At 38.7% G+C, this 24,778-nt stretch overlaps 1 protein-coding gene across 1 annotated transcript in view; it reads right to left on the reverse strand.

Moving 5' to 3' along the window:
• TBCA (tubulin folding cofactor A) overlaps positions 1-22,406 on the reverse strand; it is a 98,557-nt gene extending 76,151 nt beyond the window's left edge. The window contains exon 1 of the mRNA XM_059061417.2: positions 22,240-22,406. Within this exon, the coding sequence (XP_058917400.1) occupies positions 22,240-22,292 (53 nt within the window). The 5' untranslated portion in view covers positions 22,293-22,406. The remainder of the gene's footprint in view (positions 1-22,239) is intronic.
• Positions 22,407-24,778: the final 2,372 nt, after the last annotated feature.

Below are 24,778 nucleotides of genomic sequence, written 5' to 3' on the forward strand. Positions count from 1 at the left end.
CCAATTAACTATTGTTTTTCTTTAGTTTCTATAAAAATGCTCTTATTAAACACCTGACTGCTTGCACCAGAGGCCTACCTTGGGAAACCCACCAGCATCACTGCCTCCTGAAATGAGACACAACTGTTTAACTAAACTGACTTACTCGCAGGACTAAGAGACTGATTCAGTGAGATAAAGTAAACTACCAAACTCAACTTCTGGACTGTGAAACTTCTTGGGGAAGTTTCAAAGGTGGGACGGAAGGGGTTCCAAATGAGCCTCCCTAAAATGTGCCACCTTGGCATGTGGATTGTTTTGAGCTAAAAGCCAATCAAGACCCTGCAGACTCAAGAGAAATTTCTGCCCCTCCCTTACTACAAAGAAGAATTTAAATTGGGGGTCTTTCTCAGAATCAGATTAGCAGAAATAAATTTTATCGGAGTGACCCATCTGTATGGCAGAGCAAACATCTAATTACAAAACATCTGCTCTTCTTATTGTCCTGTAAATTTTCCTCCTCTCCTTTGAAGTCCCAGGCCCCTTTCCATTCCTTAGCCCAGGATGCCATATACACCTCATTTTACCCTTCTGTCTTTGATACTCTCAGGTATGTGGGGTTCCTGTATGTACAAACTTAAATTTGACTTTCTCTTGTTAATCTGTCTCATGTCAATTTAGTTATTAGACCAGCTGAAAGAACCTTTCAAAGAGGAAAATTTTCCTTCCCAACACAGTTTAATTCTTTCCAAACCAAAAGGATGTTAAACTGCATGTTGACAAAACACTGTATTAAATCATTAGTGGAATTATAAATAGATAAAACTCTTTGGAGGGCAACTTGCCAGTATCTCTCAAAATTTAAAACACATAAGCCACTTGAGCCAGCGAATGGTAGCAGAAAGCCACCCCAAAATAGGTCACTTTATCATACGGATAATTTTGCGCTGAAGGCAACTGAGAAAAAGCAGATACAAAAAAGTCATCTGCCCTCCCCAACTTACCTAAAAGCTGGATATAAATTTCTAACAATGCCTTCCCTCCCCTCTCTACCACAAGACAGAAGTTAACCACCAGATTAATCACTCTAGATTCTTAACAGCCCAGAGAGGCACCAGAGGAATCTACATAGCAAACCTACTTATTAGCCCTTACCATCCAATAGTTACCCCCCAAATATTTACCCTCTCAAAATCTGACAGAAACTCAAAAGTCCTTTTCCTTTGTATTATCCCTTCTCTATAAATCTACTGTTCTTTTGTTATGATGCTATATAAGGCCAACTGCTAACCATCCTTTCGAGTTATTACTGAATATTCCTCTGTGTTTTTGTGTTAATAAACTTGTGTAGTTTCTTTCTTGTTAATCTGTCTTTTGCCTAATTTACAGGGTCCCAGCCAGAGTATTTAGGAGGGTAGAGAAAAAAGTTTATCCTCCCCTACACCAACAGTTCCACTTGTAGGAACTTATTCTACAGATATGCCTGCACATTTGCAATACTACACACATACAGGAAAACTCACTGAGGTATATTTCAGAATAAAATACTGGAACAATATAGAGGTTCATCAATAGAAAACTGGGTTTTTAAAAAATGTGTTATGTCCATACAGAATACTCTAAAAGGAAGTGAGGCTGCTCTATATATTCTAATATGAAAGAACAAAAAATGCAATGTGCAAAACAGTGTCTACAGAGTATATTATTGTACGGTCAGGCCACTCAAGGTGGCTGTTCTCTTGTTCTCTGTACATCCCCTGCTCGACCAGTGCCTGCTTCACCTACACCTACTCACTGGACTGACCTTCTCGTATACTTGCCCCAGGGCCCAGCTAGTGATTGTTCTTATCAAAGGGGCAGTGAGGGGCACGCACCTCTGCTAGTTTCCCTGGTAAAGGATAAGCCAACCTGACATCAATTCCCCCTGTAACTGGCAATCACCCCCTACCCCACCTCTGGTGAAAACCGCCACCATGTCCTGCCCTCCATCTGTGACACACAGTGGGGTGTCATTCCAGGACCCTGCTTCAGACACATAAGATTCCCTCTATCTATTAAACCACTGATGTCTCTGTTGCTGACTCCAGGCTCTTTCTTTGGTCTTGAAACTGGGCAAATACAGGCCTTGCAGGCCTGCAGGGTGCAGTCCAATAACTCTCATTTGTTTTTTGTTTTTAAAGACATAAATGTAAATACTTGTGCATGTACAGAATCTCTCTAGAAGGATACACACACACACAAATGAGTAATGATGTTGACTGGGAGAGGGAAAAACTGGGTGGCTAGTGGATAGGGGTGGCAGACTCATGTTTTACTGTGTATCTATCTTTTGGTAACTTTGGAAATTTGTGCCATGTTTATACTGAAAATAGTTCAAAAGACTGTTTAAATATATTAAAGAGGGCTTCCCTGGTGGCGCAGTGGTTGAGAGTCCGCCTGCTGATGCAGGGGACACGGGTTCATGCTATGGTCCGGGAAGATCCCACATGCCGCAGAGCGGCTGGGCCTGTGAGCCATGGCTGTGGAGCCTGTGCTCCACAATGGGAGAGGCCACAACAGTGAGAGGCCCATGTACTGCAAAAAAAATAAATAAATAAAAAATAAAAGATAATCAGGACTTCGCTGGTGATTTGGAAAACACCAAATCAGGTATAAGGTAACAACTTTGGAAAACAGTTTTTACCTTATAAATTATAAAGAACATTGACATACCTTATGACCCAACAATTCCATTCCTGGATAAACACCCAAGAAAACTTTTCATGCATCATTAGTAAAGACATGAACAAGAATGTACATAGAAACATAGTAACTGAACAATCCAAATGCCCATCAATAGAAGAAGGAATAAATTGTGGAATTATCACACAATGGAATATTACAAAACAGTCAATACTGCATCTAAATGTAAAAACATGGATGAATCTTACCAACATAACACTGAGTGAAAAACAGTTAAGTCCCAGAAAATATCCTTCTTACAAACTAAAAAGTAACTAAACAATATATACCTTAGTAATATAAAAATAATACAATTATATAAAGTTAAAAAGCAGACTAATAATAAAAAGATTAAAAACAATTCCCTCAGATGTGGGGAGGAGCACAAAATTAGACATGTTATTATTTTAGTTTTTGTGTTAGGTGATGGGTTTGTATTAATATATTATTTAAAAATAAATATAGGAATACAACAAATGAGAGCTGTGCATGAACCAAGATGTGTAGCATAAACCAAGGATTAAGATTCATTTAATTCTGTACAACTAAGAACCAAAGAAAGAAAATTTGTTGGGGCAACAAATTTGATCCACTCCTCACAGCACATCTTAAATCTTCCATCTTTGTTTTTGATTCTATGGTCACCTATTTTTTTTTTAACTGAAGTATACTTGATTTACAATGTTGTGTTAAATTCAGATGTACAGCAAGTGACTTCAGTTTCACATACACACACACACACACATATTTTTCTTTTTCAGATTCATTATAGGTTATTAAAAGATACTGAATATAGTTCCCTGTGCTATACACACTAGGTCCCTATTATTTATCTATTTTACATATAGTAGTGTATACCTGTTAATCGCAAACTCCTAATTTATCCTTCTCACCCCCTTTCCCTTTTGATACCCATAAGTTTGTTTTCTATGTCTGTGAGACTGTTTCTGTTTTTAAGTAAGTTCAATTTGTATCATTTTTTTTAGATTCTACATATAAGTGATATCACATGATATTCATCTTTCTCTGTCTGACTTACTTCACTTATTATGTTAATCTCTAGGTCCATCCATGCTGTAGAAAATGGTATTATTTCATTCCTTTTTATGGCTGAGTTATCCATTGTGGTATGTGTGTGTGCGTGTGTGTATACATACACAAACACATACATATATACACATCTTTATCCATTCCTCTGTCAATGGACCCTTAAACTGCTTCCATGCATTGGTTATTCTAAATAGTGCTGCTATGTACATTGGGGTGCATGTATCTTTTCAAGTTAGAGTTTTCATCTTTTCCAGATATGCCCAGGAGTGGCATTGCTGGATCATATGGTAACTCTTTGTTTTTAGTCTTTTAAGGGACCTCCATACTGTTCTCCATAGTGACTGCACCAATTTACATCCCACCAACAGTGTAAGAGGGTTCCCTTTTCTCCACACCCTCTCCAGCATTCATTATTTGTAGACGTTTTGATGATGGCCGTTGTGACTGTTATGAGGTTGCACCACATTGATTTGCACTTCTCTAATAATTGGCGATGTGGAGCATCTTTTCATGTGCCTGTTGACTATCTGTATGTCTTCTTTGGAGAAATGTCTGTTAAGGTCTTCTGCCCATTTTTTGATTGGGTTGTTTTTTTTGTTGTTGAGTTGTACGAGCTGTTTGTATATTTTGGAAATTAAGCCCTTGTCAGTCACATCCTTTGCAAAGATTTTCTCACAGTCTGTAGGCTGTCTTTTCATTTTGTTCTTGATTTCCTTTGCTGTGCAAAAGCTTGTAAGTTTGATAAAGTCCAATTTGTTTATTTTTGATTTTATTTATTTTGCCTTGGGAGACTGATCTAAGAAAGTATTGCTACAATTTATTTCAGAGAATGTTTTGCTACATTCTCTTCTAAGAGTTTTAAGGTGTCATGTCTTATATTTAAATCTTTAAGCCATTTTGAGTTTATTTTGTGTATGGTGTGAGGGAGTGTTCTAGTTTACATGTGGCTATCCAGTTTTCCCAATGCCACTTACTGAAGAGACCTCTTTTCTCCATTGTATAGTCTTGCCTCCTTTGTTGAAGATTAATTGACTGTAGGTAATGGGTTTACTTCTGGGATCTCTATTCTGTTCCATTGATCCATATGTCTTGTTTTTGTTCCAGTACCACACTGCTTTGATTACTGTAGCTTTGTAGTATTGTCTGAAGTCTGGGAGGATTATGCCTCCAGCTTTGTTCTTTTTCCTCAGTATTACTTTGGCAATTCTGGGTCTTTTGTGGTCCCATATAAATTTCAAAGTAAACAAAAAACCATTTAAAAAAATCCTTTAAAATCACGTCAAAAAAATAAATAAATAAATAAAATACCTAGGAATAAACCTGACCAAGGAGGTGAAAGACTTATACACTGAGAACTAGAAAACACTGAGAACTACAGAACACTGAAAAAGGAAATTAAAGATGTTTCAAAGAAATGGAAAGATATTCCATGCTCTTGGATTGGAAGAATTAGTACTGTTAAAATAGCCATACTACCCAAAGCAATCTACAGATTTAATGTGATCCTTAGCAAATCACCCAGGACATTTTCCACAGAACTACAACAAATAATCTTAAAATTTTTATGGTCACCTATTTTAAAAAATTAGTAGCAATATTCATTTCAGCAATGGAGGAAAAAACTGATTATGGGAAAGTGAGGTGTAGTCTGATGAACCAAGTAATGTTTGGGGAAATTTTTCCATAAAGGTTTCTTTAAAAATAGTTTCAGCATTTCTAGGGGTTTCACCTCTGGGAAAATATACATGTGAAATACTTTATTCACTAATAATATAAATAAGGTATTAGAGTGATTCTTCTGTTAGAATTACCTAAAAACAATTCAAAAATCTGTCTCCTTTTTTGACATAACCTGAGTCACTGCTAGTCACCCCAACTTAAATTCTCCATTCCAACCAACAAAACATCTTGCTGATGTCACCTGTCTCAACTCTATCCTCAACTCCCATCCAATCATTCAACAAACAATGCTGAGCACCTAATATATACTAGACAGTATGCTAAATGTACAAACATGGGGAAAACAGTTTTGCACTTCCAGAAGCTCAAAGAGCTGTACAATACTTCTAAAAGTATGATTAGAGGAACATATACAATAGAATTATGCAAAGCCATTGTAAAATGTACAAACTCTTGGATCCTGTCGCACACTTACAGAATTAGAACGTTAGGGGGTAAAGCCTGAGTAAATGTGTTTTTTAAAAGTTCCCACGTTAAAATTAAAAATTAATTAAAAGTATCCAAGTTAACTCTTTTACATAATAAAGTTTGAGAATTATTGTTATAGTACAGTAGTTCTCAAACTCTTTGGTCTCAAAATACTTTTAAAAATTACTGAGAGCCTATGATTCTGATTGGCACTAATTCCAACATATGAGTTTTTTCCCCTCACACCAAGTGATTCTCTGACACCAGTTAGGTGTCCTACAATTTAACTCAATCCTGACACTATCTACTTAAAGACAGTACCAAATTCCACGGATTAAGGGCTCAGTCCCACAAGATGCACCCACTTTGGATGCCAATCAGAAGCCCAGGTTGTTACCTATGCTTTTGACCGACTGGCTATAAATCAGAGGTTCCCAGGAACCACTCCCTGACTTAGATTAATTTGCTAAAGCAGCTCAAAGAACTCAGAAAACCAGTTTACTCACTGGATTACGGGTTTATTACAAAGGATATTAATCAACAAACAGATGTACAGGACTGGGTCCCAAACACAGGAGCTTCTGTCCCTGTGGAGTTTGGAGCTCAACATGGTGGTATGGATGTGTTCTGGTTCACCAATCTGGAATCTTGTCCTTTTGGGATTTTATGATGGTTTCACCAGAGAGGCAGGATTGATTAAATCACTGGCCATCAGTGACTGATTCAACCTCATGGCACTTTCCTCTCCCCAGAGGTCAGGAGATGGGACTAAAAGTTCCAATTTTTTAATCACGGTTGGTTCCCCTGGCAACAGCCCCCATCCTTAGGTTACCCAGGTGCTTTCCAAAATTGTCTAATTAACATAAGAGTACTTCACTACTCTCATCACCGAAGAAATTTCAAAGGTTTTAGGAGCTCTCTGTCAGGAATGGGGAGGAAGACGAAATATATATTTCTTACTATAAATTACAATACCACAGGACCTCAAAGAACTTTTGGTTATGTGAATTATACATATTTACTGTATTAGAAAATTAAAACTGGGAAATCACAAAAATATTAATTAAAAATGTAGTATTTGTTAATTCACTTAAAAACAACAAAATAAATGTACATGTTAACAAAAATAACCTATATTATGAAAAATAACTATATTTTCCAAAACAAAAAAATTTAGTGAGAAGAATGGCAATGCTTCACATTTTTGCAAATCTTTTAAATGTCTAGATTAACAGAAGCATCTGGATTCTTATAACTGCTTCTTCATTCACTCTGTTACAATATCACATATCATTACAGTCTCTGGAAAACTTCACTATACAATTTTGTGCAAATGAAAGTGAAAAAGGCAAATAATGTCTCAGTATTACTATGAAAATAACTTTGACCTTGCAAACACCCTGAAAGGGTGTCAGAGACCCCCAGAGGCCCCTGGACCATACTTTGGAAACCAATGGTCTAATGAAAGGAACAGATAACCACAGTAATCCCCCCTTATCTGAGGTTTCAGTTACCCACAGTCAACTGCAGTCTGAAAATATTAAATGGAAAACTCCAGAAAAAAACAGTAAGTTTCAAATTGCATGCACGTTCTGAGTACTGTGATAAAATCTCATACTGTACTGCTTTGTCCCACCTAGGATGTGAATCATCAACACTGTATACACTACCCACTTGTTAGTATAGGAAAAAACGTAGTAGATACAGAGTTTGGTACTATCTGCAGTTTCAGGCACCTATTGCAAGTTTTTGAACATATCCCCCACGGATAAGAGAAGGCTACTATACAAAGTTCTTTAAGAACACAGAGAAGGAAGACAAACAGGAAACTTCTGCAGAGGTGGTGACATCTCCTGAGACTTGAGCCCAAATTCTTACACACTAGGTAGGCCCTGTAGGATCTGTATCTTCTCCCTCCTACTTTTCAAGGTCTCCTACCCCTCCTCCTCTTTCTCACTTGGTTGCTCCTCCTCAAACTGGCTAATCTTTCTCTCTTCTTCAAGCCTTTGCATCTACTGTTCCGTTTGTCTGAAAGACTCTTCCCCCATACAGTCCATGGCTCTTCTTGGCCATACCTGGCCATCATGAAGATTAAGGACAGCTATACCCTTGTATGTCTGTAATCCATTCAGGGTCCATTCCTTAGAAAATTCTGCCTTATACTAACTGTTATATATGTGCACTAGAAGCCATATTTAACAAAGTACATGGTAGCATCATTTGTAAAAGTGGAAAAAAATAAAACTAAATATCCATCAACATGAGAATGAAACAAAACACTAGTAAATTCACGCAACAGAATGAATTAGAGCTGAATGTTTCAACATGAATAAATCTCAAGAACAGTAATGTGCACAAAAAGTAGGCTAAAGAAAGATTCCTACAATATGACACTACTTATAATTTTTAAATTTTAAATTAATCTATATTTTGATAGGTAATACACGATTCAAAATTATATGAATTTCCTCCCATCCCCGTCCTACAGTTTATACAGTTTCTCTCCCAGGGACAACCAACGTGACCAGTTTCCTATGTATCCTTCCAGATATATTTTATGTTACACAAAAATATAAGTGTTGTTAAGTGTGCAGAATACTTTAATATGGTTCATGTATATCTACATACAAAATAGAAGTTTAAAAATATATGTGGAAATGATAAAGACCAAATTCAGAATAATAATTACTAACAGGCAAAGAAGAAAAGGAACAAACTCAGAAAGGGGCACTTCATATGTACCTGTATTGTTTCATTTCAGGTTTATTGTATTTTCTCTAGATTTTTTTCATACATGAAATAAATTTTTTTCTTCATAAAATAAATAGATGAAAAGGATCAGATCTGAGAAAATAACTAGTTAGGTGTCAGATGGAGTTTGAAACCAGAGCATACTAAGGACATAAATTCAATACTTTAAAATGAGTCTAAAGCTCAAGAGAAAGCTGGAGATTGGGGATTTATATAAAGAGATACTTGCAGTTCTAAGAATAAATATTTAGATATATGCACCCTATATAACACAGCACAAATTCCCTAAGGACTGGGCCCCAAACTCTGCCATATTACATTCCCCTGAAATATCTCACCTACTGCCCATAATGAGATTTCAATTTACCTATATCCTTACTATTTTTCTTAGGTTTCAAAAATAACATCCTGGGGCTTCCCTGGTGGCGCAGTGGTTGAGAGTCTGCCTGCCAATGCAGGGGACACAGGTTCGTGCCCCGGTCCAGGAAGATCCCACATGCCGTGGAGCAGCTGGACCCGTGACCCATGGCCGCTGAGCCTGCGCATCTGGGGCCTGTGCTCCGCAACGGGACTCACCCAAAGAAATAAAAATAAAAATAACATCCTGGTATGGGTGAGCCGATTTATGTAAGTAACCTAACAACAGGCAGTTACACCACACACACACACACACACACACACACACACACACACACACACACACATCTATTAAATTAGAATTAAAGGGAGACAGTGTTCTGGTTAGTTCTAGGTAAACTACAAAGCCTTATTTATTTTTTTAATTCATTCATTCATTTTTGGCTGCGTTGGGTTTTCCTTGCTGCACACAGGCTTTCTCTAGCTGCAGCAAGTGGGGGCTACTCTTCATTGTGGTGCACAAGCTTCTCATTGCAATGGCTTCTCTTGTTGCAGAGCACGGGCTCTAGGCGCGTGAGCTTCAGTAGTTGTGGCTTGCGGGCTCTAGAACGCAGGCTCAGTAGCTGTGGAACAGGGGCTCAGTTGCTCTGGAGCATGTGGGATCTTCCCAGACCAGCGCTCAAACCCGTGTCCCCTGAATTGCCAGGCGGATTCTTAACCACTGTGCCACCGGGGAAGTCCCTCAAAACCATTTTTAGATTGAACTTATTAATAATTAAAAATGCTTCTAGGACTTCCCCGGTGGCGCAGTGGTTAAGAGTCTTCCTGCCAATGCAGGGGACACGGGTTTGAGCACTGCTCTGGGAAGATCTCACATGGGGTGGAGCAACTGAGCCCTTGCGCAACAGTTACTGAGCCTGTGCTCTAGAGCCCGCGAGCCACAGCTACTGAGCCTGTGTGCCTACAGCCCATGCTCTGCAACAAGAGAAGCCACCGCAATGAGAAGCCTGCGCACTGCAAGGAAGAGTAGCCCCCGGTCGCTGCAACTAGAGAAAGCCCACGTGTGACAACGAAGACCCAATGCAGCCAAAAATAAATTTATTTTAAAAATTTAAAATGTTACTACAATAGACTAGTTTCCTTTCTAGGTAAGAAAAAATCATGCAAAACTGTTAACTTTTAAAGAAATCCCTGATACAAATATATTTTCTTATCTCTCATTTCTCCAATAAAAATACTATCCTGACAAAAGTCTTTAATTGAGGATTGTGATTACTTGCAGCTGTTTTTTGCTCTTTTTAAAAAATAAATGTATTTATTTTATTTCATTTATTTTTGGCTGTGTTGGGTCTTCGTTGCTGTGCACACAGGCTTTCTCTAGTTGCAGCAAGCTGGGGCTACTCTTCGTCGTGATGAGCAGGCTTCTCATGTTGCGGTGCACAGGCTCTAGGCATGCGGGCTTCAGTAGTCGTAGCACGTGGGCTCAGTAGTTGTGGCTCGAGGGCTCTAGAACTCAGGCACATGGGCTCATGAGTTGTGGCTCATGGGCTTAGTTGCTCCATGGCATGTGGGATCTTCCCAGACCAGGGCTTGAAGCCATGTCCTCTGCATTGGCAGGCAGATTCTTAACCACTGCACTGCCAGGGAAGCTCTTTATTGCTCTTTTGAAGTTTAACTGGAGTATTCAGCAACCTCTCTCCTTTCAAAGTCTCTCACTTTTAGTGATAAAAGCAAACTTCAATTATAGGAGGGGGAACAGACTCTTGAGCTGTTCCCCCTCATATAACTGACCTCTTTTTTGGTTTTCTCCATTCCTCAACTCAATTTGCAAATATGTATTAAATGCCTGTTTTGTTATAAGCAATGTATTATACACCATTCCTCTGGTCCCTAAAAAGATGAGAAGAACTGCTTGGCCTTAAGAAAATCTTTGCATATCTTATATAGTGCAAAGTCCTTAGAACTTAATGTCCTAGGTTTGAGATGAAAATTACTGTACTAGTAACCTAAGCTGAATTACACTTCAGTAGAATTATAGGTCTTCAAAAGCTTCATAGAATACAGACATATTTCAGGTGATGGATGCACATTAAAAGCATGTCATTTTAGTACTGTTCAGAAGCTGGGGATCATTTAGTGGAAAAATAGATGCCTACTTATTTATAGACAAATAAACCCTGAGTCAAAGCATATGTATACACATAAGGCTCCATAAAATATTTCTTTAGCACAGGTGAAAGGATATCAACAACAAAGGGGGAACTCAATTAAAAACAAAATATTAAGAAGGATTTGAAAATAATTATAACCTAGCATTAGCATTATAGGGATGTATTCTGACAGTTTTGGTGAATCATTTATAGATTTTAGAACAAGGGCTCTTAAACACTCACTCACTTGACTACTCTTCCCTACGATAAACTTTATGGAAGTGCAGTAAGAGGGAAATTGCCCTTGACACATTGTGTTCTCTACGTCTGTGTGTCTATTCTTGCCCTGCAAATAGGTTCATCTGTACCATATGCCAAGATTCCACACATACGCGTTTATGCACGACATGTTTTTTTCTTTCTGGCTTACTTCACTCTGTATGACAGACTCTATAGGTCCAGCCACATCTCTACAAATGACCCAATTTTGTTCCTTTTTATGGCTGAGTAATATTCCACTATATATATATGTACCACATCTTCTTCATCCATTCACCTGTCATTGGACATTTATGTTGCGTCCATGTCCTGGCTATTGTAAATAGTGCTGCAATGAACACTGTGGTACATGTGACTTTTTGAATTATGGTTTTCTCAGGTTGTATGCTGGGTCATATGGTACTTCTATTTTTAGTTTTGTAAGGAAATGCCATACTGTTGTCTACAGTGGCTGTATCAATTTACATTCCCACCAATAGTGCAAGAGGGTTCCCTTTTCTCCACACCCTCTCCAGCATTTATTGTTTGTAGATTTTTTTGATGATGGCCATTATCACAGCAAGATCTTTTCTGACCCACCTCCTAAAGTAATGAAAATAAAAACAAAAATAAGCAAATGGGACCTAATTAAACTTAAAAGCTTTTGCACAGCAAAGGAAACCATGAACAAGATGAAAAGACAACCCTCAGAATGGGAGAAAATATTTGTAAATGAAGCAACAGACAAAGGATTAATCTCCAAAATATACAAACAGCTCAGGCAGCTCAACATCAAAAAAACAAACAACGCAAATCAAAAAATGGGTGGAAGATACAGTATTTTTTAAGGTGTTAAAAATACAGGGTCACTGATCTAAACAGAGATATTTTGCTGGGGCTTCAAAGCAGGGAATCAACATCTCAGCAATTAAAGAAAAATAGCCATTACAAAGTCCTGAAGATTAATCCAAAACACAAGGTTCATGTTCCTCCTTTCTCCCTCCACAGCCAATCAGTGAAAATGACAAACAACTAAAAGCGAGTTTTCATCACAATTTAAAAGACAGCAAGGGACTTCCCTGGTGGTTCAGTGATTAAGACTCTGCATTTCCAATGCAGGGTACATGGGTCAATCCCCGGTCGGGGAACTAAGATCCCACATGCTGTGTGGCACAGCCAAAAAAAAAAAAAAAAAAAAAAAAAGTTTAAAAGAAAGCAAGTTCTAGGGTCTCTCCTGGAGAGACTATACAGTTTATACTTCTACAGAATGATTACGATGATAATAATGACAGGAGTTAACATATACTGAACATACATATCAGGCATTTGGGCTTAGTGCTTTAAATGATTACCTTACAATTCTCTGAACAACAGTACAAGAGAGATACTATCATTAACCCATTTTCCAGCTAAGAAAACTAGGGCTTTTACAGGTTAAATAACTTGCTCAGGGTCACCTATGTAGTAAGTGGAGCCTGGGATTCCATCTGTTTAACTCCAACTGCAGCAATAACTATACTATTATGCTGTCGCATCATAATCGATTCAGTAGCTCCCTACTGCTTATCAGGTCAAAAATCCTTATAGAGTAAGGCTTCGTCCATGCCTTTGTTCACTGGAAAGACTTCTGTTGAGCATTTATTACATGTCAACACCATACCAGGTGCTTCAAAGACAGAGGTTCTGAGTGACGCTGCTAAATAAGTGATCTTTGGATCAGTCATTGTTATTTTAAAATGAGCTCTATTTGGGCACATTAAACTGCATTAGAGTTGGAATTATGTTCTTCTATAATTGTATTATTGGAAATGGAATGTTGGAATAGAAAGACCACACATCTAAGCATTTATATCCTAAATAGTTCTGGACTACTTTAATATCTTTATTGGAGTATAACTGCTTTACAATGGTGTGTTAGCTTCTGCTTTATAACAAAGTGAATCAGTTATACATATACATATGTTCCCATATCTCTTCCCTCTTGCGTCTCCCTCCCTCCCACCCTCCCTATCCCACCCCTCTAGGTGGTCACAAACCACCTAGCTGACCTCCCTGTGCTATGCGGCTACTTCCCACTAGCTATCTATTTTACGTTTGGTAGTGTATATATGTCCATGCCACTCTCTTTGTCACAGCTTACCTCCCCCGTCCCCATATCCTCAAGTCCATGCTCTAGTACGTCTGTGTGGACTACTATTTTTAACAAAATTTTCCAACCTGGCTTACTACAAATTTTTAAAATTTTCTATCAAACAAAAAAATGCAATGAAAACACAGAACACACCTACATGCACACACAGGGGTCGAAAGATCTTTCATTTCCACATTCAACTTGCAGAACAATACAGGTTGTGCTGGGAAAACCATGGTCATGAGTGGCCTTAACTTTCCTCCTTTCCAGCTTAAAGAGACATCTGGTTGCCAGCTGTGTAGCTCCTACGAGTCAATGCTTGCCAAGTAGTTGGCAGAAGGTGGGGAAGAGGTGACCACCTGCAATCCATTCTGACAGTGACTCTGACCATCACTTTGGAGAACTGGATACATTACAGACATTCCAAAAGGAGTTGGCTAAATTTCAAGGTAGGAAGTTGGCCATTTTGGCTGAACTTACTTTAACTCACATCAGAGTGCTATGATGTGCAAGAAGAGGAGAATACATGAAAAGATACAAAGCTACTAAAGCTTACAAGAATAATCTACAAGGCTATGTCGCTAACCTCTCCCAGACACTGTCCACCATATTTCTATCCATAATTACTTTCAAAAGGGGAAGCGTATATACAACTACAGCTAAACGGGTAAAACTATATCTCTATGTCTATGTAAGTACATGTGTCATTCATATTTTTCACTTTTATGTCAGTATAAAATATATAATCCACGTACATATACATAATGTACATCACTATAACAAGTATTATATATAAAAATATGTTTGTCACTATAACATATATTTCTATATATAAATATATATATTTAACTGTGGCAATTTTACTTACCTTTTATGTTTTTTTATGCCTGCTGTACAATATATATGTTATATATATCATACATAGTCATATACTAGAGGTATGGGTATAAACAAACTTAGGAAGATGCCACAGTTTGGAAAAGGTACTTGCTTTATTTAAAAAAAAAAAAAATCAATACAATTTCCCCACAGATCCATGATGTAAAATTCTATAATCAAGCCTTGTAGATCTGTAGTTATGGTATGTCAGCTACATTTAAACAAGAGTGTTAAAAGACTGTTAAAGTTAAACTAACACAACTGCAGTGTGAATTGTCCTAGTCTCATTCTAATCTACTGGTGTCACTTTCATTTAATCAGAGGAAAACTATGGGCCAATGTCAGTGCTATTTCCAATGCCCTAACATTCTTTGTTCACATTGGATTTTAAGCCATTACCAATCTAAAATGGTTATAAAAATATATATTTCAGAAAGCATTTTTAATCAATTAATTCACTCACCAGTGGACATTTTTAGCAGGCTTTATTGAAAATAAGGTGGCTTTAAAGTTATTAAATAACCTTTTATGTTAAATGAATGAAAACATTTTGTTCTTGCAGAACAATTTCTTGAATTTACCATAAATACAGCTTAAGAAAAGAAAAACCCTTATTTTATAAACAGAAATCATACTTGGAAACTTATGGTAGACATATGTCATTTAGCTGAAATAACATATCAGCATTTAAAACATCAAGGCTATTTTTTTCTTCTGCTTTAGTGAAAAATGGGGGAAAGACAGTATCTTCAAAAAATGGTATTGAGAAAACTGGACAGCTACCTGCAGAAGAATCAAACTGGGTTACTTTCTCATACCATACACAAAAATGAACTCACTATGGATTAAAGACTTAAAAGTAATACCTGAAACCATAAAACTTCTAGAAGAAAAAATAGGCACTACGCTCTTTGACGTCAGTCTTAGCGAGATCTTTTTGGATTTGTCACCTTGGGCAAGGGAAACAAAAGCAAAAATAAACAAATGGAACTAATCAAAGTAAACACCTTTTGCACAACAAAGCAAAACTATCAACAAAGTGAAAAGGTCACCTACTCAACAGGAGAAGGTATTTGCAAACATATATCTGATAAGGAGTTAATAACCAAAATATACAAAAAACTCACATAACTCAAGATCAAAAAAACAAACAACCTGATTTAAAAATGGGCAGAGTACCTGAATAGACATTTTTCCAGAGAAGATATACATATGCCCACAGGCACATGAAAAGATGCTCAACATCACTCATCATCAGGGAAATGCAAATTAAAACTACAATGAGATATCACCTCACACCTGTCAGAATGGCTAGTATCAAAAAGAAAACAAATAACAGGGCTTCCCTGGTGGGGAAGTGGTTAAGAATCTGTTCCAGAAAGATCCCACATGCCGCGGAGCAACTAAGCCCATGCACCACAACTACTGAGCCTGTGCTCTGGAGCCCAAGAGCCACAACTACTGAGCCCATGTGCTGCATCTACTGAAGTCGGCATGCTCTAGAACCTGTGCTCAGCAACAAGAGAAGCCTGCGCACGCAACAAAGAGTAGCACCTGCTCGCCGCAACTAGAGAAAGCCTGCGCATAGCCATGAAGACCCAACACAGCCAAAAATAATAAATATAAATAAATTTTTAAAAAAGAAAACAAACAACAAATGTTGGTGAGGATGTGCAGAAAAAGAAACCCTTGTGTACTGCTGATAGGCATGTAAATTGGTGCAGCCACTATAGGAAACAGTATGGAGATTCCTCAAAAAATTAAAAATAAAACTACTATACAATCCAGTGATTCCACTCTTGAGTATTTACCTGAAGAAAACTAAAATACTAATTCAAAAAGATATATGCACTCCCATGTTCTCTGCAGCACTTACAATAGCCAAAATAGGGAAGAAACCTAAGTGCCCATGAATAAATGAATAAAGAAAATGTGATTGATATATATATTTATAATTACTTATACATACACACACAATGGAATATTACTCAGCCATAAAGAAGAATGAAATCTTGTCATTTGTGACAACATGGATGGACTTAGAGGGCATTATGCTAAGTGAAATAAATCAGACAAAGAAAAACAAATACAGTGTGATTTTACTTATATGTGGGATCTAAAAAACAAACATAACTAGACAGAAACAGAATCATAGAGAGAACAAACAGGTGGTTGCCAAAGGGGAGGCATGTAGGGGGAAGAGAGAAATAGGTGAGGGAGATTAAGAGGTACAAACTTCCAGTTACAAAATAAATGAGTCACAGGTATGAAAGTTAGAGTGTGAATAGAATATAGTCAATAATTATGTAACATCTTTGTATGTTGACAGATGATAACTAGACATCATGGTGATCATTTTGAAATACAGAAACGTCAAATTACTATGTTGTATATCAGGAACTACCACAGCATTGTAGGTCAATTATACTTCAAAAACAAAAAAACTCATAGAAAAAAAGATTAGATTTTTGGTTACCAAAGGTGGGGAGTAGGGGAGAAGGGGAATTGGATAAAGATAGTCAAAAAGGTACAAACTTCCAGTTATAAGGTAAATAAGTACTACCAGGTATGTAATGAACATGATAAATATAATTAACACTGCTATATGTTATCATGAAAGTTGTAAGAGAGTAAATTCTGAGTTCTGATCACAAGGAAAACTTTTTTTTCTATTTCTTTAATTTTGTATCTATATGAGATGATAGATGTTCACTAAACTTATTGTGGTAATAATTTCATGATGTATGTAAGTCAAATCATTATGTTGTATACCTTAAACTTATACAGTTGCTGTATGTCAATTATATCTCAATAAAACTAGAAGAAAAAAAATCAATGCTGTATCTTCTACTTTAGAGAAAAGTATCTTCTAAATCACCAATAATTTAATACAGAAAAAAAAGCTTCTCTGGCAAAACTTCATAGTTACAGGATGCATTTAAGTTTTAAGTAAAGTACAACATTCAATTCACAGTTGTACTATCAGCAAATAGTTTCCAAATAATCACAGCACACACAAAACAGTGCTATGTTAGCTACTTATGTAAGTACTAATATGAATCACCCTGGTTTGCTTGGGACTTTCCCAACTTTAGCACTGTAGGTTCCACATCCTGGAAACCCTTCTGTCCCAGGTAAACCTAGACAACTAATGTCAGCGAGACACTGGGGGGTGAGGGGTGGGGGGTGGAGGGATTTACAGTTCTGCACTGGAAAAGAAGAAATTTGGAGTCATATTTGGTAACTCCTTGCTAGGGCTGCCAGATTAGCTGTGCCCAGTCACATAGAAGTAGGTCTAGCAATCTGGAACATGGATTCAAATCTTTATTTTTATTTTATTTTTTTTCACACACACATACACACTTTATTTATTTATTTATTTACATTGAAGTATAGTTGACGTACAGTGCTGTGTTAGTTTCAGGTGCACAGCAAAGTGATTCAGATATACATATACATATATATGTTCTTTTTCAGATTCTTTTCCATTATATGGGATTATAAGATACTGAATATAGCTCCCTGTGCTATACAGTAGGCCCTTGTGTTTATCTATTTTATATATAGTAGTGTGTATACGTTAATCCCAAACTCCTAATATTAGCCTTTAAATTATCAAGGATGAACAAAAAGGAGGCTGTGATTATTTCAATAGAAAACTTGAGTAAATCTGACCATGCTTTGGCATGGTTCATTCAATTAATCTCAGTAAACTTAGGTTAGGTGGCTATTCCATGCCAGGCACTGAAGACAGAGCAGTGAACAAGACAGTTTCTCACTGATGTCACTCCCAGTCTCAAAGGAAGATAAGAAGATAAAGAAAAGTATTCCAGTGATGTTGGTGTAATTTGGTAAAGGATATTCAGTCTCATTTGTTAAATATTTGTCGAACATCAAATCTTTAAAAAGAGCCTGCAAGACCCAAACCTACCAACTAATACCCATTAACAACGAGTCACATGTGAACAGAGGTTTCGTATATTACCCAACCCCTAGGTCACACATATCTCTAATTCACAGCTAGAATTAGCCCTGGAAAAACAATCCCATTGCAGGGGAGGAGATATTTGACAAGTCCTACGAGTCAGGAACTCAGTACCAAGTCAGACTCATTGTTGTCTAACTCTCACCTTACAAGCCATTCCTAGTAACTGGACTCTCCTGTTTCTAGGGTCTAACCTCTCTCTTGAAATCTATTTCAGGAAATCAGATCCTTTGCCTTTGTTATCATGTGAAATAACAAAGTTTCTCTAGGACTAGAGCACTGTGAGGCTTCTGCCTATTTCCTTAGGGTCTAAAATCACCATTTTGCCAACATGATGAAATGTGCATCTTCCACTCATTGATCTCTCAGTTGCCAAATACCACCTTTTATTTATAGCCTGTTTCCATACTCCAGTAATATTCCATCTGCCTGTCCACATTTCTTCCTAAAATCCACTACAGGGAACTTTCCAATCACCTGAAGTATTTTAGCAGATCTGATTAGACACTAAACTCTAAGAATCTACCCTCCCAAGCACACAGCCTACCCAAACTGAACTCTAGGACTAACACCTAGAATATATTTCTAAATGGTTCTGAACTCCTGGAAAGGAAACTGAAGGAATTCTGGGCTTGAATTACTTTAAATCTCAAATAAAAGTTGTTACTTCTGAAGATAAATGAGGTGATGGGAAATGAACATCTTGACTAGAAAAAAGGTGCTGAGAACAGAAACTGAATTTTAGACCACTGCTTTAAGAAACTAATGCACAGAATGCCGTTCACAAAACCAAGAACTGTCTGAATCATGAAATTAATTGAGAAGTCTTTGAAACTAAATTTGGAGGAGAAAAAATGCATACCTTTTTATTATAAAAAATGTTTAATATATAGAGAGAATATAATGAAGACCCATGACCATTCATCCCCAACAATTATTAAAGTGTTGCCACATCTGCCTCATCTATTTTTTTCTTTTGCTGAAGTATAATGTAGAATTTTTAAAAAACAGGATACTAAGGCAAAAGATGGAAGGAGTCAGAGTAAAATAATTTTCAGGAGAATGTAACAGGAAAATAGGGAACGATATTTATGGATTTAGAGAGTTATCTATCAAGGCAAAATATGAGTAAAAAGCAGCTAAAATAGAAATTTTAGGTTTTTTAAAAACCATATCTCATTTCAGTACATATGGGAAAGCTCTACACCAAAATGTCAACAGAAAGCCATGAAAAAAATGTACAGTAGGCATTTCCATTAATTTATAAGCAATTTGAGATATTATGAAGTAAATTATGAAGGGATTTCATAAAAATGATAAATTTACTTATGTATGAAGAATCAAAATTAGTTTGATAATGCTCTATTATTGAAACAAAATGAAAACAAAACTTTATTTCCAAGAAGTTTCCATAAGTACTTAAGAATTTTTGAAAGCCTGAAAACTTAAATTATTATCTAAATGAGTGTGTCTTCCCACAAATAACAAATGCTGGTGAGGATGTGGAGAAAAGGGAACCCCTGTATACTGTTGGTGGGAATGTAAATTAGTGCAGCCACTATGGGAAACAGCATCGAGGTTCCTCAAAAAACTAAAAATAGAACCACCATATGATCCAGCAATTCCACTCCTGGGTATTTATCTGAAGAAAATGAAAACACTATTTGGAAAAGATACATACACCCCCATGTTCACAGCAGCATTATTTACAATAGCAAAGCTATGGAAGCAACCTAAGCGTCAGTCAACTGATGAATGGATAGAGAAGATGTGATATACGTACATACGTACGTACACACACACACACACACACACACACGACAGAATACTACTCAGCCATAAAAAAGAATGGAATTCTGCCATTTGCAACAACATGGATGGACCCACAGGGTATTATGCTTAGTGAAGTAAGTCACACAGAGAAAGACAAACACTATATGTTATCACTAATATGTGGAATCTAAAAAATAAAACACACAAATGAATATAACAGATCAGAAACTGACTTACAGATATAGAGAGCAAACTAGTAGTTACCAGTGGGGAGAGGGAAGGGAATGGGGTAGAATAGGGGTAGGAGATTAAGAAGTACAAACTACTACATATAAAATAAATAAGCTACAAGAATATATTGTACAGCACAGGGAATATAGCCAATATTTTATAATAACGTAATGGAGATTAATAAATATTTTGAATCACTGTTATACACCTGAAACTATTATTATAAATCAACTATACTCAATAAAAAAATCATTTCTCATGACTTTCCATCTAAAGCACTCTTCATTATACCCTGGTACTTCTGCCAAATAGATTTATGAAAATGACATAACCAAAGTAAGTCTAACAAAAGTGAAAACAGAACTTGGGGGTAATAGGCAAATTATATTTTCAATTACACATCTCAACTCCCCTTCTATTATCACACATTTAAAAAAATAATCTTCTGGGGGGCACTGTAGCTTAAAACAAAAGGTTGTAGATCAGAAACCTTAGTGCTTTTCCCTGCTCTGCCACTAACTAGCACGGTGACCCGGACAAGTTTACTTTTCTTATTTTAACTTCATTAAACCTCAGTTTCTCATCTGTAAAATAGGAATACAAACCATGTATTAGTTAACATTTACTAGTACTTACCACATACTGTTAAACAGAACAGCAGGCGTTTCTTGGAACAACTGCACGAGGTGGGTACTTACTCCATCTTACAAACGAGGAAACTGAGTCACGGTGCAATGTAATATATTCAACAATACATAATATATGGCAGAATCAAGATTAGAACCCAAGCAATCTCACTTCAGAAAAGGCTGTACATTTCACTACTACTCATCCTATCTCCTTACCGCCTTAACAATAATGACAGCTTCTGGAAAGCACAGTGCAATGCTGTGCTAAACCGCGGAGGCAATATCTTAAAAAGTGAATTTATTCTCCCCTTTGCCTTGTCCTTCCTCTGGTGAAAATATCAACACAGGGAGGAAAGGTGGGCAGAGGAAGAAGCCAGAGAACTAGGATTAGACATGTTTACTGCCAAATAATCTGCTTCTTCATAAGGCTGTTCATCTTTTCTTTTGGAATGCCTCATCAAAAAGTTTCATCTTTTGGGGTCTGAACAATAAAGGCCTAACAAGCACTCCAGTGTCTCACAGCGGTGAGAACGACGGCGAATTACAGGTCTGGCCTACCCAGGAGAGTTACTTAAACAACACCCCACAAGCTCCAGGGCGAGCCTCGGGGAAGCTAGCCGGGGAGTGAGGCCACAGAAGTTTGCCGAGTGTGCTGGAAGTTCACGCCGCAGTTCAGACTGCGAGTCCCGCCTGCCATGTTAGATGACAGGGCGCCCACAAGGTCCCATTTCTAATGAGGGCCGGGCTCGCGGCGACCCGCTAAACTTCACAACGGGCTCGCGCGTCCACGTGAGCGCAGGTAATGGACTGGAAGCGCCCCCCGCCAGCCAGGTTCCACAAGGAGACCCGGCCAGCGCACTCGGAGATACGACCCCAGCCCGCCCCACCCTCGAGAGCCGGGCCGCCGCCCCTCTGCCTCCACGACCGCGGGCGCCGGAGGGGTGGGGCCGCCGCGACCTTCACCACTCCGCGGCTGGGTTTTGGAGGGGTCAGGCGGGGGGAGGGGACTGCCCCGGTCCGGTGACTTGGGCACCTGCGCGCCCCCTCCGTTCCCGCCCCGTTCCCACCGGCCGCGGCGCCCCAGGTGAGGCCTGGAGTCCGGGGCCCAGCTCGGGCCTGCGCTCCGCCCGGCCTCTCGGGCTGCCACGGGGCGAGGAAGAGGAGGGTGCGGCAGCTGCGCCGCTCCCGGCTCCTTACCGCTTCACCACGCCGGTTTTGATCTTGATCTGCCTCACACGAGGATCGGCCATGGTCCCTCGAGCGCCGCGGGAATGAGGGGCGGAGAGCCGGGGTAACAGTTGAGGGAGGCTACGCGAAGGAAGCGGGTTTGTAGGCGTAGCCAGCGCGGGCCGGCGCGCATGCGCACACTCCGGCGCGGACCCGGCGCCACCCTGGCGCTGCTGTCAGACCCGCAGCGCGTGGGCCCAGGGTCGCGGGCCGAGAGCGGGTCAGCACTCACCCATCTCCACCCAGTTTCCCGCTCGCAGAACCTGCCTCGTCTATCTCAAGTAGCCCTCCGTTTTAGTTCTTGAATAGCCCTTCCCTTAGTGTGAATACAAGTTACACTTTTCCCGGTCTCCACAGCCTGGGCGTTTGGGGAAATTTGTGTCTCCCCGGATAGACTGGTTTGGCCATGACATTGCTTTGCGAGATTATCTGCTGAATGGACGGAATGACCTAAAAATTGAAGATATTTTTGGTGTCATTATCTTATGTCAAATGGGGTAAAATGATGCAGGTTTAAAGAAAAAAACTACCGTCATGCACGCAGTTAAGAAAATCCTTACCCTTCACCTCAGACCTCTGCAAACAATGTTTGTGGATAAATGCACCTAACAAAAGAAACGACTATAGGACTTATTCAAAAATCATTACTTCTAGTGAATCTTAAATATCCAACTTACAAAAATTGTGTGGCATGAAAAAGCTTGGGCTTCGTGGTCAAACAAACCCACTGACCTTTGGTATTAAATGGGTTTTTACCCTTTAATAGCTAACTGACACTGGGCACATAGGCCACTTAACCTCACTGCTGAGGCTTTTGCCTTGTATGCAAAATAGAAATAATGTCCACTTTACAGAGTAGATATGAAGGTTAAAGCTCAATGCCTGACATAATACTCAACAGCTTTTGACTATTTTATATTTTCAAAAAATGTGTCTATTGCATAAAATAAGACACACCTCCAGTGAGCTCTGGCAGCCTCTTCCTGACGGAGTCCCCCAAGGAACGCAGGGCAGAGGCTCCTTCCTTTTATAGTTTCTTGGTATCATTCTTCAAAGGCCTGTCTTTATCCTTCCCTACACTTGATTCACTCCTTCTGGCTTTGGTGACTAGCTCTGGACAGTTCAAGACCCTGCCAGTTCAGGAACCTTGGTATAAATCCAAGATCAAAACCCAACTCCTGGAGAAAGTCTACCATAACTGACCCCTGCCCATTTAATGCTCCCTGGATACTTTGGAATCACCCAAAATTAATTTTTATTTTTGGTATATTTCTTTTTTAAAAAAATAAATTTATTTATTTATTGGCTGTGTTGGATTTTCGTTGCTGCACGTGGGCTTTCTCTAGTTGCGGTGAGCAGGGGCTACTCTTTGTTGCGGCTCACGGGCTTCTCATTGCGGTGGCTTCTCTTGTTGAGGAGCATGGGCTCTAGGGCGCGTGGGCTTTAGAAGCTGTGGCACGCGGGCTCAGTAGTTGTGGCTCGCCGGCTGTAGAGCACAGGCTCAGTAGTTGTGGCGCACGGGCTTAGCTGCTCCGTGTCATGTGGGATCTTCCTGGACCAGGGATTGAACCCGTGTCCCCTGCATTGGCAGGAGGATTCTTAACCACTGAGCCACCAGGGAAGCCCTATTTTTGGTATATTTCTTTTAAAAACTATTGTTTGAGTCCTTCATGAGGGTGTACTCACTCTCTTCATTGGATTATAAACATCTTTAGAGGCAAGAATCTTGTCTTTTATAAATCTTCCTCTCCTAACCTCCACCTGTGTTCTGTACACAGCAGGTGTTAAATTCAGTAAATACTGTCATCTGACTGGTTGGCACACTGAAATAAACTTCAAGTGACACAGCAGACCTATGAAATACTGGCGGGTGGCGGGGCGGGGGAGGTCAAAACAAAGCAAAACAGAGAAACCAACAGACTCAACACCGCAGAATGCTACAAACAGGAATCCAGTAGATCATTAATATAAAGTTACTGGGCAACCCCTTATGGCAAAGAAAAAACAGCAGTGAAACCCACACACCAAAAGACTGTGCTGATAGGGCTCTTGCTGTTGTCAAGGATATTCCTTTAGTCAGGTCAACAAAAGCCTTGTAACTCTTCATACTTTCCTTTTTGCCTTGGTTTCCAGAACCTCAGAGCTTAGTTTTGCACTGATTTGCAGGATTTCCCTCAGCCTAGGTTTTTTAATGTAAATACCTAATATCTCCCCAAACCTCCAACTCTACCTCCACCCATTTGCTTTTTTTCTCTTTGTTTTAATGATTTCGTATGTGTGAACCAGTAATAAATAAATGTAACATACCAGCCAAAAGACTTGTATATTTCTATACTTATACGAATGTCTATCCTACCGTATTCTTAGTTTCCTATTTAGGACCTCCCAGATGACTTATTTATTTAACGAACACTTTGTATGCGGCTTAATAAGGGATACCACTGTATCCCAGCATGTAGCAATGCCTGGCATATAGTCAGTACTCAATAAATATTTCTTGAATGAATAA

Source organism: Kogia breviceps, chromosome 4, assembly GCF_026419965.1.
Source record: "Kogia breviceps isolate mKogBre1 chromosome 4, mKogBre1 haplotype 1, whole genome shotgun sequence".
Classification (NCBI taxonomy): domain Eukaryota; kingdom Metazoa; phylum Chordata; class Mammalia; order Artiodactyla; family Physeteridae; genus Kogia; species Kogia breviceps.